Raw genomic sequence first — 16,396 nt, 5'->3', positions numbered from 1 at the left:
GTGATTGATAAGTTCGTGGCCTAAGGTAGAAGGAGTCAATTTTAGAAAACCTAGCACATTTATTTTTCAACATAGTCCCCTCCTACATTTACACACTTAGTCCAGCGGTCGTGGAGCATACGGATCTTGGAACTCCAGAAAGTGTCCACAGCAGGGGTGATTGATTGATAAGTTTGTGGCCCAAGGTACGCAGAGACGAGTTATACAGCTCTCGTTTACATGTACATGCAGTTCAACTCTGAGTGACTATGCAGAAAGTGTGAAGTTGATAACCCATTTCCTTCTATCTTAGGCTATGAACTTATCAATCACCCCTGATGAGTTATTAACTTCAAACTTCCTGCATACTCACTCAAAGAGCTGAACTGCATGTGCCTGTAACGAGAGCTGTATAACTCATCTCCTTCCACCTTAGGTCACAAACTTATCAGTCACCCCTCGTATATGGAATGTGTTAACATTCTATTAAAAGAACCAGTGGGTCCTACCAAAGTCATTTCTCACCAATCCTCACACCCTGAAACTGCCCACCCTTAGTCGGAGTCAAAGTAAACTACAACACATAAATAGGCACATCAGCCCATCTAGTCTGTGCTGAACCATTTAAACTCCCTATTTCTATCGACCTGCACTGGGACCATAGCCCTCCACACCCCTCCCATCCACGTACCTATCCAAATGACTTGCGCTGGCAGCTTGTCCCGCACTCACGACCCTGCGTGAAGTTTCCCATGTTCCCCCTAAACATCTCACCTTTCAATCTTAACCCATGACCAGTTGTTGTCTCACCCAACCTCAGTGGAAAAAGCCTGCCTTTACCCTACCTACATCCTTCGCAATTTTGTATACTTCTATCATAGCTACACTCAATCTCCTGCATTCTAAAGAACAAAGTTCTAACCTATTCAATCTTTCCGGTCCTCAGGTCTAGTCCTGGTAACATGCTGGTAAATTTTCCGTGTACTCACTCAATCTTACTTACACATTTCTTGTAGATAGGTGACCAAAACTGCACACAATACTACAAATTAGGCCTCAATACTACAAATGTCTTATACAACTTCAGCACAACATCCCAACTCCTTTACTCAATACCTTGATCTATGAAGGCCAATGTGCCAAAAGCTTTCTTTACAACTGCTAGCTACCTGTGACACCACTTTCAATGAATTATGAACCCATATTCCCAGATCCTTTTGTTCTATCACACTCCACAGTGCCCTACTGTTCACTGTGTAAGACCTACCCTGGTTGGTCGTCTCAAGCGCAACACCTCACACTTGTCTGCATTAAACATCAGCCATTTTTAGTCTATTTTATCAGCTGGTCCAGAACCTGCTACAAGCTATGATAGTCCTCCATGCTGTCCACTGCATGCCAAATCTTGGTGTCAACATATTTGTCCGCAAATATTGCTGATCCAGTTAACCACATTATCATCCAGATCTTTGATGTAGATGACAAACAACAATGGACCCAGCACCGATCCCTGTGGCACACCATTAGTCACAGGCCTCCCAGTCAGAGAGGCAACCATCTACTACTCCTCTCTGGCTTCTCCTGTAAAGCCAAAGTCAAATCCAATTTACTACCTCATCTTGAAAGCCAACCGACTGAACATTCTTGACCAGCCTCCCATGTGGGACCTTGTCAAAAGCCTTACTAAAGACCATGTAGGCAACATCCACTGCCTTGCTTTCATCAACTTTCCTGGTAACCTCCTTAAAAAAACTCTATAAGATTGGTTAGACATGACTACCATGCATTAAGCCATGCCGACTGTCTCTAATCAGTCCGTCTATCCAAATAGAACACCTTCCAGTAACTTTCCCACTACTGATGTCGGGCTCACCAGCCTATAATTTCCAGGTTTATTCTTGAGACCTTTATTAAACAACAGAACATTAGCTATCCTTCAATCCTCTGGTACCTCACCTATCGCGAGGATGACTTAAATATTTCTGTTAGGACCATGCAATCTCTGCACTTGCCTGCCACAGGGTCTGAGGGAACACCTTGTTGGGCTCTGGGATTTATCCACCCTGATTTGCCTCAAGACAGCAAACACTTCCTCCTCTGTAATCTGTATAGGGTCCATGACTTTGCTGCTACCTTTCCTTACTGCTATGAACTCTGCATCCGTCTCCCGAGTAAATACAGATGCAAAACCTCCATTTGAGATCTCTCCATGTCTTTTGGCTCCACGCATAGATTACAACTCTGATCCTCCAGGACCAATTTTGTCCCTTGCAATTCTTTTGCTATTAACATATCTGTAGGAGCCCTTAGGATTCTCCTTCACCATGTCTGCTAGAGCATTCTCATGGTTTCTTTTAGCCCTCCTGATTTCTTTTAGTGTTATCTTATACTCAAGTCCCTCAATTGTTCCTACCTGCCTATACTCACTATGCACCTCTTTTTTCCTTAACCAGGGCCTCAATATCTCTCGAAAACCAAGGTTCCCTGAAGCTGTTATCCTTGCTTTTTATTCCAACAGGCACATACAAGCTTTCAAAAACATGAGAGATTCTGCAGGTGCTGCAAATCAAAAGCAACACACACAGAATGCTAGAGAAACTCAGAAGACTAGGCAGTATCTATGGAAAACAGTAAACGAGTCCTGATGAAGGGCCCTGGCCCAATACATCAACTGTTTACTTTTTTCCAAAGATGCTGCCTGGCCTGCTGAATTCCACATACAAGCTTTGTACTCTGAAAATTTCACTTTTGATGGCCTCCCACTTACCAAGTACACCTTTGCCAGAAAAGAGCCCGTCCCAATCCACACTTAGTCCTGACGAAGGGTCTCGGCCTGAAACGTCGACTGTACCTCTTCCTAGAGATGCTGCCTGGCCTGCTGCGTTCACCAGCAACTTTGATGTGCATTGCCAATCCACACTTGCCAGATCCTTTCTCCGATTTAAAATCTCAACCAGAGGACCAAACCTAATCGTTTTCCATAATTACCTTGAAACCAATGGCACTGTGATCACTAGATGCAAAGTGTTCCCCTACACAAACTTCTGTTACCTGCCCTGTTTCATTCCCTAATGGCAGATCAAGTATTGCATGCTCTCTCATTAGGAATTCTATGTATTGATTCAGGCACATTTGACCAACTCTATCCCATCCAGCCCTTTTACAGTACGGGATTCCCATAAATATGTGTAAAGTGAAAATCACCCTACCATACTTTTCTTGCAAGTCTGCAATTACTCTACAAATTTGTTCCTCTGAATCCCACAAAATCCTCTAAATCTAAGTGGTCTTTAATATAATCCCATTAATGTGGTTATACCTTTCTTATTCCTCAGTTCTACCCATAAAGCCTCACTAGACAAGTTCTCCAGTCTTTCCTGATTGAGCACTGTTGTGACATTTTCCTTATTAACTCCACCCCTTCTCCTTTAATCCCTCCTGCTCTGTCATCTCTAAAACAATGGAACCCTGGAATACTGAGCTGCCAATCTTGCTCCCCCTGCAACCAAGTTTCAATAATGGCTACAAAATCATAATTTCATGTGCTGATCCATGCCCTGAGCTCATCTGCCTTTCCTATAATACTTCTTGTATTGAAATATATGCAGCTTAGAACATTAGTCCCACCATACTCAGCCTTTTGATTCCTGACTGTCTAGGGTCTTAACAATATGTCTCTACAACCACTCCACTATCTGTTCTAGCACTCTGGTTCCCAACCCTTTGCAACCCCAGTTTAACCTCCCCCCCCCTCCACCCCCGAGTAGCACTAGCAAGCCTTGCCACTAGGATATTAATCTTCCACCAGTTCTGATGCAAATTGTTCCTTCTGTACAGGCCCCATCTTCCCTAGAAGACAGCCCAATGATCCAAAAATCTTACACCTGCCCCTCCTTAGCCACATGTTAAACTGTATGATCTTCCTATTTCTGGCCTCTCTAGCACGTGGCATGGGCATCAGTGCTGAGATCACAACCTTGGATGTTCTACCCTTTAACTAAGCACTTAAACTCCCTGAACTCACTTTGCAGAACCTCGTCCCACCCATGTCATTGGTACCTATATGCAGCACGATCTCTGGTTGCTCTCTCTCCCCCACTTAAGAATGCTAAGGACTCTATCCAAGATCCTTGTCTTCACAGAAGCAAAATCCTGTGAGTATTGAATACTGCTGAAATATTCATCAGACTAAGCTTGATCTTTGGAGAGTGACAGTGTTAGCATTTCTGGCTAATAACCACACAGCAGTGCTGATGAAAGGCCATCAAACCGAGATGCAACACAGAGCATCATAGGAAGTCATCCCTGCCTGTGGCCATCAAACTTTACAACTCCTCCCTTGGAGGGTCAGACACCCTGAGCCAATAGGCTGGTCCTGGACTTATTTCATAATTTACTGGCATAATTTACATATTACTATTTAACTATTTATGGTTCTATTACTATTTATTATTTATGGTACAACTGTAACGAAAACCAATTTCCCCCAGGATCAATAAAGTATGACTATGACTATCAACACAAAATCTCTCTTCAAGGATACTGCCTGGCCTGCTGTGTGTTTCCTGTACTTTTTATTATTCTGGTTTTCATAGAATAATTCAATTGCTAGAAAGTGGTTTCAAGGGCGATGAATGACAGATTTAGGGGCATTGAAAGCAAATAATAAATTCACAAAATTGATTTCTCTGAATTCGACTGATGGCTCAAAATAACCTAGCATCTTCATAGATGAGAATAGGTGAGTTAGTAGTGATGGTGGTGGCAAGAGGCAAGACAGAGACCGGTGGGGGGGGGGGGGGGGGGGGGAGAGGAGGAGAGAGACAGAGACAGGCAGAGAAAGAGATAGCAAGAGAAGTTGAAGTGGTGACTGAAAAATGTGCAATTAAATTTTTAAGAACTATTTAAAAAGAAGCAGAGAGATAACAAGTGTCATTCTCCCTATTTTCTTGGCCAAAATGATCACTTAAACAGCCTTTGTGGTCATTTCTTTTTGCTGTGTGCAAGTTAGCTTATAAAAACATTATTACAATAAAGAACCCTGAGGTTGTGAAATGACTTTACAAAATAGTAGATTTCCTTTTTAAAAATTTACTTCAAATGTCTCGGGCACAGAAAAAAAATCTTCCATTTGCTAACCAGTCACACTCGGTTGTGAGAATAGGTTTATGATGCATTTAATGTTAACGGTAGAGAACCATTATGCCTTCGGAACTGGGCATCAAGCAGGAATAAGCACTACATGGAGAGAAGAAAATTTACAGCAGGAATAGGATAAATTCTTTCTTTTATCTTCCCCTCTCCTGATATTCCAATGAATTTATAGTTAAGTCCAATATTAATATCAATGATCAATTATTAAAAAAACAGCTGATGCCAGCTCCGACTCAGAAGATCCTGCAGGTAAAAAAAAAAATTCCATGGAACTATTTTGAATAAGTTTACTATAGATAGGTTGTGTTTAAAAACTTATATCCAAGACATTGTTATTTTGTGGCTAGTGATTGAGTATTTTGGAGGAATTACATTTTAGACTTCTGGTAACCAAAAAGAAAAATGGGCTAGCATTCAGAGAAAAATGTTGAGTTCTCCCAATGGCTTTGTGAATGAATACCTCCTGTGATACTGAACCAAGTCCAGAAAATCTATCAACAGTCCGTGCTCAACTGGCTGATTTCAGATAGAGTTGGAAAACTACAGTTAGGCCTAGCATCTCTGTAAAGACGCACTTTTGTACAGCATCTCTTCACAGGGTCCTTGCAAAGAACTTTACAACTAATGGCGCACTTTTAAGATATAGTTACTGTTTCAAAGGTAAGCATAACAAGCAACTTGCAAAAATGCATTAAGGAAGGGGAAACAAGAGCCAGGACACCAGTTTCTCATAATATCCATAACTCTACAGCAATGTGTTTGCATGTGAACATTGACATATTCAATCTGTACTGTGATATTTGCAAATTCAATCAACCTGCCAATACCTACCATCTCAGATATGAAGTGCCAATGGGATCACATACCAACATGAGTCAAAGACCTGAAACAGAAAACATATTTATTAAAAAAAAGTGTAGACACAAAGGAAGTGGCAAAAAGCAAGTAAATGTAAGATATGAAATAGAGATTACCATCTTATACTTACCTGCTTTTTGCCACTTCTTTTGAGCTGAATAAACTGAACAGTTAGACAAGTTAACTGTTTGGACAGTCTTTGAGTTGATAGATCATATAGGTAGTTTTTAGAAAGCAATCCCACTGGAAAACAGCCCACTTATCTAGGACATAAATTCTTAGTTAAAAACTGCTGTCATTTATGTTAAAAAACTCATCACTAGTCCTGAAAGTGTTAAATAGTTTCCAGAATAGAGCTTAATGATGCCTGAGAATTACACTGGAAAATTAACACTTACTTCTTATAGTATATTGAATTTAATTATTAAAAATACTTAGCAAGTTATCGAATGATACCAGCCTTGCTCACTTTCTCTTGTGGTAAACACTCTATGAAAATTAATATTCTGTAATTTCTGGGATGCCTCTGTTACCAAAGTATGGAGGCCAGTTAGATGTAACAACCCCTATCCTGAAGTATATGCGGGGCATTGTTGGAATCTAACTAAACCAGTTTACTGCAATAGCATATTGATACTCCTCCATTGCCTGTCCATTAAGGATTACCCTACCCATTAAATCATTTCTTTTGGACTGGGTTTCCCATTCAACTGCATCATGGAGGTGCCCTTGAGATCCAATTAATGACCAGTCTAGTCAGTTACCATTAATGCCCTGGAGTACATGGGCCAGCCTGGCAACAGAATCCACAGATGATTGAATTGTTTCCAATTTTTCCAATCATCTGCAACTAACTCATCTCCCAGTGAAACCCTATTACTCTCCCCCTCCAAACAAGCACTAGATTAACAAACAATACAAAATGTTGGGTGTCAGTAACTTTACTCTGTGAACAGCAGCGCAGTTCACTTTAAGTGGTATTAGAGCATTCTTAGACTCTAAACCTGGCATGAGCACATATTATTTCCTTTAAATGGTGGTTCCACAATTGGGACTATAAAGCGCCAATGGCAGCCTTATGTTTCTACAATCCAATCACAACAGACACCAAACCTCTGATATGAGTGCTTGTAGTCATATGTGGCTCCAGAAAATGCTTCCAGCAGTTCAAGGTTCAGAATTAGCTTGATGAAAGAATCTATGCAGACAGCTTGCAATATGCCAGCTCTTTTACTGTTGTAAGTTCATGCCGCCAATGTATGCATTAAACTTGTTTCACATCTTCAAAAAGGAGTCACTTGATCCCTTTTTCCTGGCAATTTATCTGCCATGTTACAAAAATATTTCAATTTTTTGTGGTTAACTCTCAGAATTCCACTCAAATATTATTTCTGCGCATACTCTTACCTTGACTGCTAATAATTATCTTGCTGGGAGCTTTGCAATTTTTGCCGTAAGCAGTCAGCTGTAAAACATCAAAATTTTGCTCCTTCACTCAGATCCAGTCAGAGCAGACTTCAACGATCTGTCTTATTCTGCTAAAAAAAAATTCAGCCTGCTCCAAAACAGACAAGTCACAGAGCCACAGGAAAACAGATAAATTCACCAGATAAAACTAGACAATTCTCTTATCTATGTTATTTTACTGCAGCTTATATAAAGCTAAATGCTAAAGTAGGAAGATTATAAAGATGGAAAGGAGAAGATGGGGAGCAAAAAGACAAGACAGCATAGAAAATAACTGTTTAATAATGTTTTATTCATATGGTAATTAAGATGCTCATGAGATTGCTGTAATGTGTCTTACCAATATTCTCAATAATATCTGAGCTGAGCATTCCATGTAAAGAGGCAATTTAAAACCTACATACCAGCATAAAGGACTAATTTTATATAGCGCCAAAGCCTCAGTTGAATTCCTCTTAGCAGCAGTGATTATTATGTGGCAAATGCAGCAGCCATTTTGCACACAGCAAAATCCAATAAACAGCAATGAGATGAATCTCCAGTTCATTAGTTTTGGTAAATTGGTTGAGAAAGGAATGTTGGCCAAGCTATGTGTCTATTCTGCAAATAATGGCATCTTTTGTGTTCACTTGTCAAGGACTGAAGCCCCTCTACACCAGTGGAGATGGATTTAAGCTGGCAACCTTTTGAGACGGGCTAAAGTGCTACCAAATGACCCATACCCATAACACCTTAACCTGAAAAGGTGCTCCCAGTCAATCATTACCAGGAAATTCCTTTTTCAGCTCAAACCTTAATCTGTAAATAGCTGCAGCATTGGCATCCTGTCAATATCAAGCAGAGCTGCATGCCTTTTCAGAATGTTAAAAATATTAAGATAAATAATATCGTCAACTCTAAGACTGGTATGATCTTCAGTTCAATTTTCTGTGGTTAAATTAGTAATCTCAGTTGAGGATGCTTGAGTCAGAACTTCTGATCTGAAGATGCAACAAAATCTGGGGCAAGGATTCACCTTTCTCCATGGATAAAATCATTTCAAGCAAAAACAAAAAATTAGAGCAAAGCATATTAGCACATTAAAAACGGCCAATACAAGTTTGCACGATGGGGCACTGAAGTGAGACTGGAAATGGGGAGGCAGAGGAAGGAGATATTAAGTGACCACAGCTTTGGCGCACCAATAACACTTCTTGACCTTAGAATATACCAGGAATCAGTGTTTGCTGTCATCTTGGCTAGGGAACACAAAAGGAGATTGAGTAGTTTAGGGTACAGAAAGACCAATATACAATTTAAATTCAGATAATTACTTTCAGTGCCAGTTTGATTCTTAAAAGTCTGGGTCATAATTTAATTTTTGGAACAGAAACACTGCAACCACCCATAATTATGAGATGTACAAATTATGGCAAGTGGATCAAATGTAATTTCAAACTACTAGGCTAGACTTGAAATTCAGCTCTATCTGCAGAATTAATTTTACTTGTTTGGCTTGTTTTAACCTTATTCACCTGGCAGGTATGGAAAGGCCCACTTTTATCATCAATACCTCAATGGTGGATAACCCTAAAACCATAAAATGAAAATGTTATCAACATCAGGGAACAAATGTATATTTAAACCTTTAAAAGCTTGAGGTACCATGACATTGCACCAGATTTTAAGCTGAACGGTTACTGAGATTGTCCTTGTGTTGTGTTTGGACTCCATCAACCTATCCCACCTCAATACAAGGCCATCTATTTGAAAATTACGTGGTTTAATTTTAAAACTCTGTTTTTGTTTTGCCAACTGAATGAAAAAGTGTATTCTACCTTCCAAAATAAGCAACTGTCTAAATGGGCATTTCACAAATACAAATTTTATTTTAATTAACCAGCAACTCTTTATGTTAAATGGTACACCCCCATAGGATAGCTAAAAAAAAAAATGCAACCACTAAGAATTCTCCCATAGTTCAGGTATCTAACTACAGAAATATTATACAGGTCGACTTTCACTAATTCGGCACCACTGGGACCTGAGGAGTGCTGGATTATCGAAGGAACCAGATTACAGGTAGTCGGATTAGTGAAGGTTGACCTGTAGCAGATGATTAGAAACTGATCACAGGTATGTCTGCATAATCAAGCCTGCACAGTGGCCTGAAGCTAAAGAGGGGATTAAACCTGATATAGCATTTAGAAATTAAATCAGTTAAGCCTTTAGAATAAGTGTATGGAATATCCGTATCTCAAAAAAAACACAGGATGGTGGGATTATAGTTTTTTTTTATTTGCTGTAAACAACTAAGTTAGTAGGAAGTTAATTACATTTATCTCAAACTTTTTAAATTTAACAAGTTAACCAACCCATGGAAAATACTAGCATGCAGCTTAGAATCTAAAGAACTTGGGAAAAAAAACTGTTCTGCTTGGGGATTTCTTGTGTCCACTCAATGGCCTGGCAAGATGACAAAATACTAATGGTTTCCTGCACTCAAACGATCATAAACAAAAACATCTAACCAATGAGGGGGAAAAAAGTGTTTGAACTATGTACCTGGAGCTGGTTTACAGTTTCACCACAATGGCTTTTGTAGTTTTTATGGCTGGAATACAATCTCCCAAGCAACAGTCTCCCGTAAATACAATTATATACCTTTGTATCTTGCATTAAGCAAATTAGTTGGATCTGTTCTCTGTTGTTGACTTTGTTTATAACAAACCACTTTTTGAGGAATACAACCATTTCCTGGTGACATCACAAGGTGGAACAATACCATACCACCAAGTCATTGAACAAGGGAATAAGCAGGAAGAATGTGTCCAGATTTATTCCAAGAAAAATATTACAGAAGTAGAATGATTGACAAGATACAATGTAGCACAATAATTAAAACTTACAACATTGCCAAAATGGAGAAGTTGACTCCTTGAAAAGACTTTTTCCTTACAGCTCCTCTCAGGAAGTCCTTAGAGCAACACAGCCATTGTCAGGGCACAGGCAGGATTATTCTTCATGCCTTAATTGCCACCTTCACTTACAGAGATGAAGCAAATGGAAAACTGAAGACCACAATAAGGTTCCTGAATTAAAACAATGTCTTTTCTGTTGAAGTGGAACCATTCACTCAGAAGAATGTCTTCAGGGGAAAAAAAGATTCAAGCAGACTTAAATATACATTAAACAATGTTAATGGTTTGAAATTAAAGGCTAGACAGTAATCACTCTATTACACTTTTAGTCTGGTAGCATCAAGATGAATTCATACAAGTATACATATATAATGAACTACATTTTGTCTGTCAAAAATGTGTATTTGCATCAACAAGTTAAAGATGGTTGACTGATGCAAGCATCCATGTGCACCAGCCACAGAAAAAACAATGATGCAGTGGTACGTTACTTAAAATCTGATTTACCTTATCAAGAATCAAAATTAAAACCACCCCATTGCCATCATTGGGCTTTGGCTTTCACTCAGGATATTTTAGTTATATTCACACTTTTCATATCATTGTGCACCGAGAAACAATGCACTATATATATTGACATTTAATTTGGACTTGTAGTCTAGCACTGCTTACCATTCTTTCTTGACCGTTGAACTTCCTGCCCTATTACTTCTGGATTAAATATTCCCTTTCAACTATCACTACCTTTTTCTCCTGTTAAAATCCTCAAGTTGGTTTTGTCTTCTTATTTTCAGTCCCAATTTGCTTGTTTTCTTCACTTTAGTCCTGCTGTTTCCAACTTACTTTCTGTGCAAGCTCATTGTCTGCATCCCCTGCACCTTAATGCAACTTACCAGGATTATTGAATCACAAAACCCCTGGCGTGGCAAAACTACTATTTACAAAAAACAAGGACCAAAATTATAAATGGAGACCTTAAAATCAATAAAGACTGGGATTGATCGGGGGGGGCAGGGAGGAAGAGGCTTATAACAGGAGCAAGAAATGCAATTTTCTAAATAATGATGACAGTAGTGTATAGGGGGAGATAGAAGTGATTTGGGGGAAAAATTTTCACATACAAGTCTCTAAAATAGTGTGTGCACAGATGGAGGGGGTGTGCATGCACAGGGGGGCATTGAATGCACCTGTGGGGGGGGGGGGGGGGAGGCATCATCAAAGAGTTCAAAACTCAACCAGATTTTTTTTTTCATTGTGTTGAGGAACTTGCTTTGTTTTAAATGGGGATTTTCTACAGTTCAGATGTTTTGAGATTGCTGTATTATATGCTTTGGATTGCTGCTTTTTAGTGAATGCAGAATTTGCGCCATATTTGGAATCTTACACATGCACACTGTCAGATACAAATTATCAGAGTGATAGATCAGCTTTCTTACATAATTATGTAACAAAATAAGCTGTTTCAGGTATTTTGCTATAAAAATGTCATTGAAATTAAAAGCTATCATCCAAATATTAGGGAATCACTGAAGCCTGGAAACTCAACTAATGAAAGACTACCAGGCTGGACTAAAGCGGATCATGGTTACTCTTGAGCAAGAAAATCTCTATCAGTATGATAGTAAATCCAATCACAACTTAATGATTTATGTCCAATTACAGGTTTTTGCCCCGTCATTTTGTTGAGTGAGTAAACCACAGCCCATTGGGCACTACAATTATCCTTTTCAGGTCTGTGCTTGCTATCTCCTGATAGAAAATGCAGCAGCAGATGATTGGTGTGGAAAATGATTGAATACTGTGATAATCCTATTTAAATTTTCAAAAAGCAACAAGAACTTGGAAAGGTTCAGAAGGTGCATCCTGCAACACACCCGAAAAACTGCCCGGTTCAGGAAACAAGAAAAGAAATTTGGAGAAATAGTTTCCTGACTTTTATGAAGAAAAAATCTCTCAAATGTAATACAAGTTTCAACATCTAGATGTTGAATTTTAGATCTACAACACATCTTTCCCAATTTTAGTATCAAAGGGGAGCTTTCGTAAAATGCAAAGAATGGCCAGGTAGCCCCAACCTCTGACATCTCCCATCAGAAACATCTGCATTACTAGGGTCAGCAAGGTCATCACATTTTTCTATTTGTATTTTAATAGTATTTAATGATTTTAAAAAAGTGTGCTATTAAGTACATTTGCACAGTGATAGCCATATTTTTCAGAGTAATCACACTTCTGGAAGCAGGACTTGGGGCTGAGGCTGGGTCAATATTTCCAAGAGTTCAGTAAATTGTTCTACCCTTTTTATATAGCTGAACACTAATCTATACTTTGATTTGTGCATATGGTGCAAAAATAAAATCTATGGATTTATAATTGGGAAAAAAAAGCACTTTATCATACACAAAGTGACTTTCAGAAACTTTATTTTTAAAAGCTGTAAAATTAAACTGTAAGTGCATGAAGGAGGCTTCTAGAGTTAGGGCAACTAATATAAGGCAGGCATTAAATAAGAAACAAGTTATCTGGTATGCTTGAGTCAAAGTTGATTTAAACCACCTCGAAGTTTTTTCTCCTCACACACATGCTTAAACCTTTACAGCCATAAAATATAAAGGCATGAAATTTCAGATCAGCAATTCAAATGCCTCTAATATCCAGACTTATTATTTACAGGATCTGTTAGAAAATATTCCAGTGCATCAATATCTAATTAATGTATTTGGAATAGCAAACTCAAATGTAGAAAGATGGAACCTAAATAGATACAAATGTGATTATTATAATTCAGAAATACGCATTCAACATCAACAATCACTGTTATGCACATCCACTACAGTTTTAATGTTCTGAAAGTCTTTTTACCCCATGAACCCCAACTCCTTTTGCATTAATCTATCACAATTAGCACAGTAAAATAATAGCGCAAAAATCCTAAACATTTCACATCTTACAACTATGATTGAGAGCTGCAAAAAAAATTATTTTCAAGACTATATAACAAACACAAGGTTGTAATTACTGAGCATCACCACCATTTTCTCAATAGAAATCAACTTGCCCTTAAACTCAGAAAATATCCTAAGAAACTACATAATGGATATTTTACTAATGGCTGATTAATCTTAGATAAGTTCAAGTGTATCTTGAATATATTATCCATGCTAAGTTGACCAACATTAGCCAAAACCAAACTGTCTAGTTGTCCTTAGCCTTCAAAGAATAAACATCTCAAAAATATATTTTAGTTTTTATATGTAAAGGCTGGGGTTAGCCTCCTTGGCTGGAAAGGACGAATAATATTGTTCCCAACCATTCATAAGCAAGCAACTATTCCCATTCACTAAGTTCAGATAGGGTGTATAATACTAGATACTGTTGGGGGGGTGGGGTGGGGGGGGAGAGAGGAGGAAGGATTTTCAGCATTTAAGTGATAGTAAGTTATATGTTCAAAAACTACCAAATGCATACAATCCAAAGAATGTTTCAGTTCTAAAAGTGTACCTCTTAAGCAGTGACATTATGCGCCTTCTTGCATACAAGCTTTGTTTCTGTCTCTAGTATGATTGCATTCTTACATAAAGCTTAGAGAGCAGTTTAAGAAATAAAACTGGAACATATTAATACCACCACATGCTGATCCAATATCTTTTGTAGCCAAGTGAACATCAGATATCATTTTATTTACTATTATTTTGATTAGAAGCATAATGTATGAATTCAATCAAATGAATAGATAATATTAGGTTTCACTTATTCAGAATCACTGTATACTTGCATTTATTCCAATGCAACTGCGAAATTGCAAATTCTCAGGACTTCTCTATTTCACTGCATCTGGAGACTGCTGATTTAACTGCCAATAATCAGCAAGATCAGTGTGCTCTAGCTTTAAAAGTTTTCAACTTTTGGTTGTTTTGGTGACATTCATAGGAGAGCAGGACAAGGTGGGGCGGGAAGACAAGGGAAAGACTACAAGCACATTGAGGATTGCTATTATTTCAAAGGTTTGGGAGAATGAGATCCAGAATATGCAGACTGCCAAAAAGTTAAAAATGAGATGCTGTAACACACATTTTTATTCAAGTGCCCATTTTGGACAAAACAGGGATGGCCTATATAATTTGTTTAGTTTTGTTCATGCCAGCTGCACTGTTTGCAAGGCAACACAACTTTGAGAGCAAATCTACTGCAGTGTTGTATTATATTTCCAGGTACTTCAACATGAAAGTTCCTTTGCCATGGTTTTATATTATTGTCTCAGACATGTTAGAAGCTGTTCCATTTCACTCAATGGTGGTTTGGAACACTAAAGTTGCTATACTCAGGTTTGTTCAGTTCATTCAAAACATACTAAAGGATACTATCATTCTATTGCCAGATACACTGTAACCCAGATCACCATTTAAAAAAAGGTTTGTGGTAACTCACTTAAACAGAGTCTATTGTCATTAACCTTTGCCTTGCACATTACTTTTTACAAGATAAAACATTAAGAAACTTATTCCTCAGCAAACTGTATTCACATTTTGCAAACAATTTTATTTTTATAATGGTGACCTTCTTTGGGCAACTACTTGGCGCTAGCTCTTCAATGCCTCTTCCAACTAACACATATAACCAATGTAATTTCACTTAGCCATTGCTGCAAGCATCAAGAAAAAAGTTATTCCAGCCAAAATTCATTTGATGCTTCTTGCGCAGCCTTGTCAAGAAACTTGGTTATGTATCTTGACCTTATATTTTAAAAGCGATAAACATTGTTTCAAGGTTTGAATATTCCAATAATATTTTCCCACCCTCCCCAACCTCATTCAAAGTCACAGGAGTAAAGACTTAACATATAGGATCAGTGCTGAGATGCTAATTATTTTGTAATTTTTGGAAGCAATTTACTCCCAAAGTCCCCTTGTCTTAACCCCTGGAGAAGTGCAGTGACCAAATCTCCCAGTTGTTGCTGTTGTGGGCATGGAGTTCAGCATTGCTGCCTTGATCTGGTTGCGGAGAAACGCATTCTGCTCCAAAAGAACCTCATTGTTGCCCATCAAATTTGACACCTGCTTTTTGAGCTCCTCATTTCGGTTTCGCAACATAATGTTCTCCTCCTCCAAGTATCCAGGATCAACTGATCGCCGATTTGAGAGATCATATTCATAGACTTCAAACTCAAACCCTTCCAACTTTCTCCTCTTCAAGCGGTGATCATACTCATAACAATTGATACCGCTGTCATTATCCGATCGATCATATCTACGAATTGGCTGAGACAGTGGAGGGTCTCGTGTCAGCTTGATATCATGTTCTAAATTGTCACGTTTGAAATGACGAAACCTACACTTTGATCCTCTTTGACAATCACCTTTGAGGTAGTCACGGCATACTGGGATCTCACCTTTATCAGCAGGCAGGTCAGAAACTGAGAGACCATAAGTTTCAGCCACCTTGGAACGCAAATGCAGGGGAAGCTCCCCTGTTTTTTTGTAGTATTCTTCATCCTCTGCTGTCCCGTGTATGAATGTGCATTTTGCACGGGTACAAACATTATTCATAAAATAATGACAGAAGACAAACTCATTCTTTTTCACACCTAAGTCATGTACCTCATTTATATCCGGGTGGAGGTACTTGCAGGTCTTGCCGCGATAGCAGACATTGCGCAGGTAGTCCCGGCAAACATCTTCTGTGCTCTGGCCAGCCTCGTCTTTGCCATTGTTAACAACATTATTGTCTGCCATTTTTACCGATTATTTCTGCGCTGCTCAACAAACAACTGCAAAAGAAAAATGAATCATGTCAGAGAGAAAAGGACGGACCACAGAAGTGTGGGTCATCTTCGCATCCCACCCACAACCATATCAAAAAGCCCAACAGTAACTTAATTGAAAACACACAAATTGCAAGCAAACTTTTTATGCAAGGTAGCTGCCTTGTTTTGTATGATCTCTCAAGTGTAATTTATTTTTGCAGCAGATTTCTGTATTTGATACAAGAAAATTCCAGGAACTCCAGGATATCTATGACCATCATAAGCTTTATAATAC

General features: G+C 38.6%; 1 protein-coding gene across 7 annotated transcripts in view; it reads right to left on the bottom strand.

The window, feature by feature from the left end:
- The window catches only part of LOC140191787 (zinc finger CCCH domain-containing protein 10-like), a 48,717-nt gene that overhangs the window by 11,939 nt on the left and 20,382 nt on the right, over positions 1 to 16,396 (bottom strand). For 6 of the 7 annotated variants that reach the window (XM_072249546.1, XM_072249540.1, XM_072249545.1 and 3 more), the window contains one exon: positions 10,261 to 16,125. In XM_072249546.1, coding sequence (XP_072105647.1) covers positions 15,248 to 16,090 — 843 coding nt within the window. In that variant the 5' untranslated portion in view covers positions 16,091 to 16,125 and the 3' untranslated portion in view covers positions 10,261 to 15,247. Of the gene's footprint in view, positions 1 to 5,964; positions 6,017 to 10,260; positions 16,126 to 16,396 lie in introns of those variants that run through there. The other variant, XR_011883924.1, reaches the window with a different exon arrangement.

The sequence above is a fragment of the Mobula birostris genome, chromosome X (genome assembly GCF_030028105.1).
Source record: "Mobula birostris isolate sMobBir1 chromosome X, sMobBir1.hap1, whole genome shotgun sequence".
Classification (NCBI taxonomy): domain Eukaryota; kingdom Metazoa; phylum Chordata; class Chondrichthyes; order Myliobatiformes; family Myliobatidae; genus Mobula; species Mobula birostris.
The sequence above is the reverse complement of the archived record's forward strand: the minus strand, read 5'-3'. Positions and strand labels throughout refer to the sequence as shown.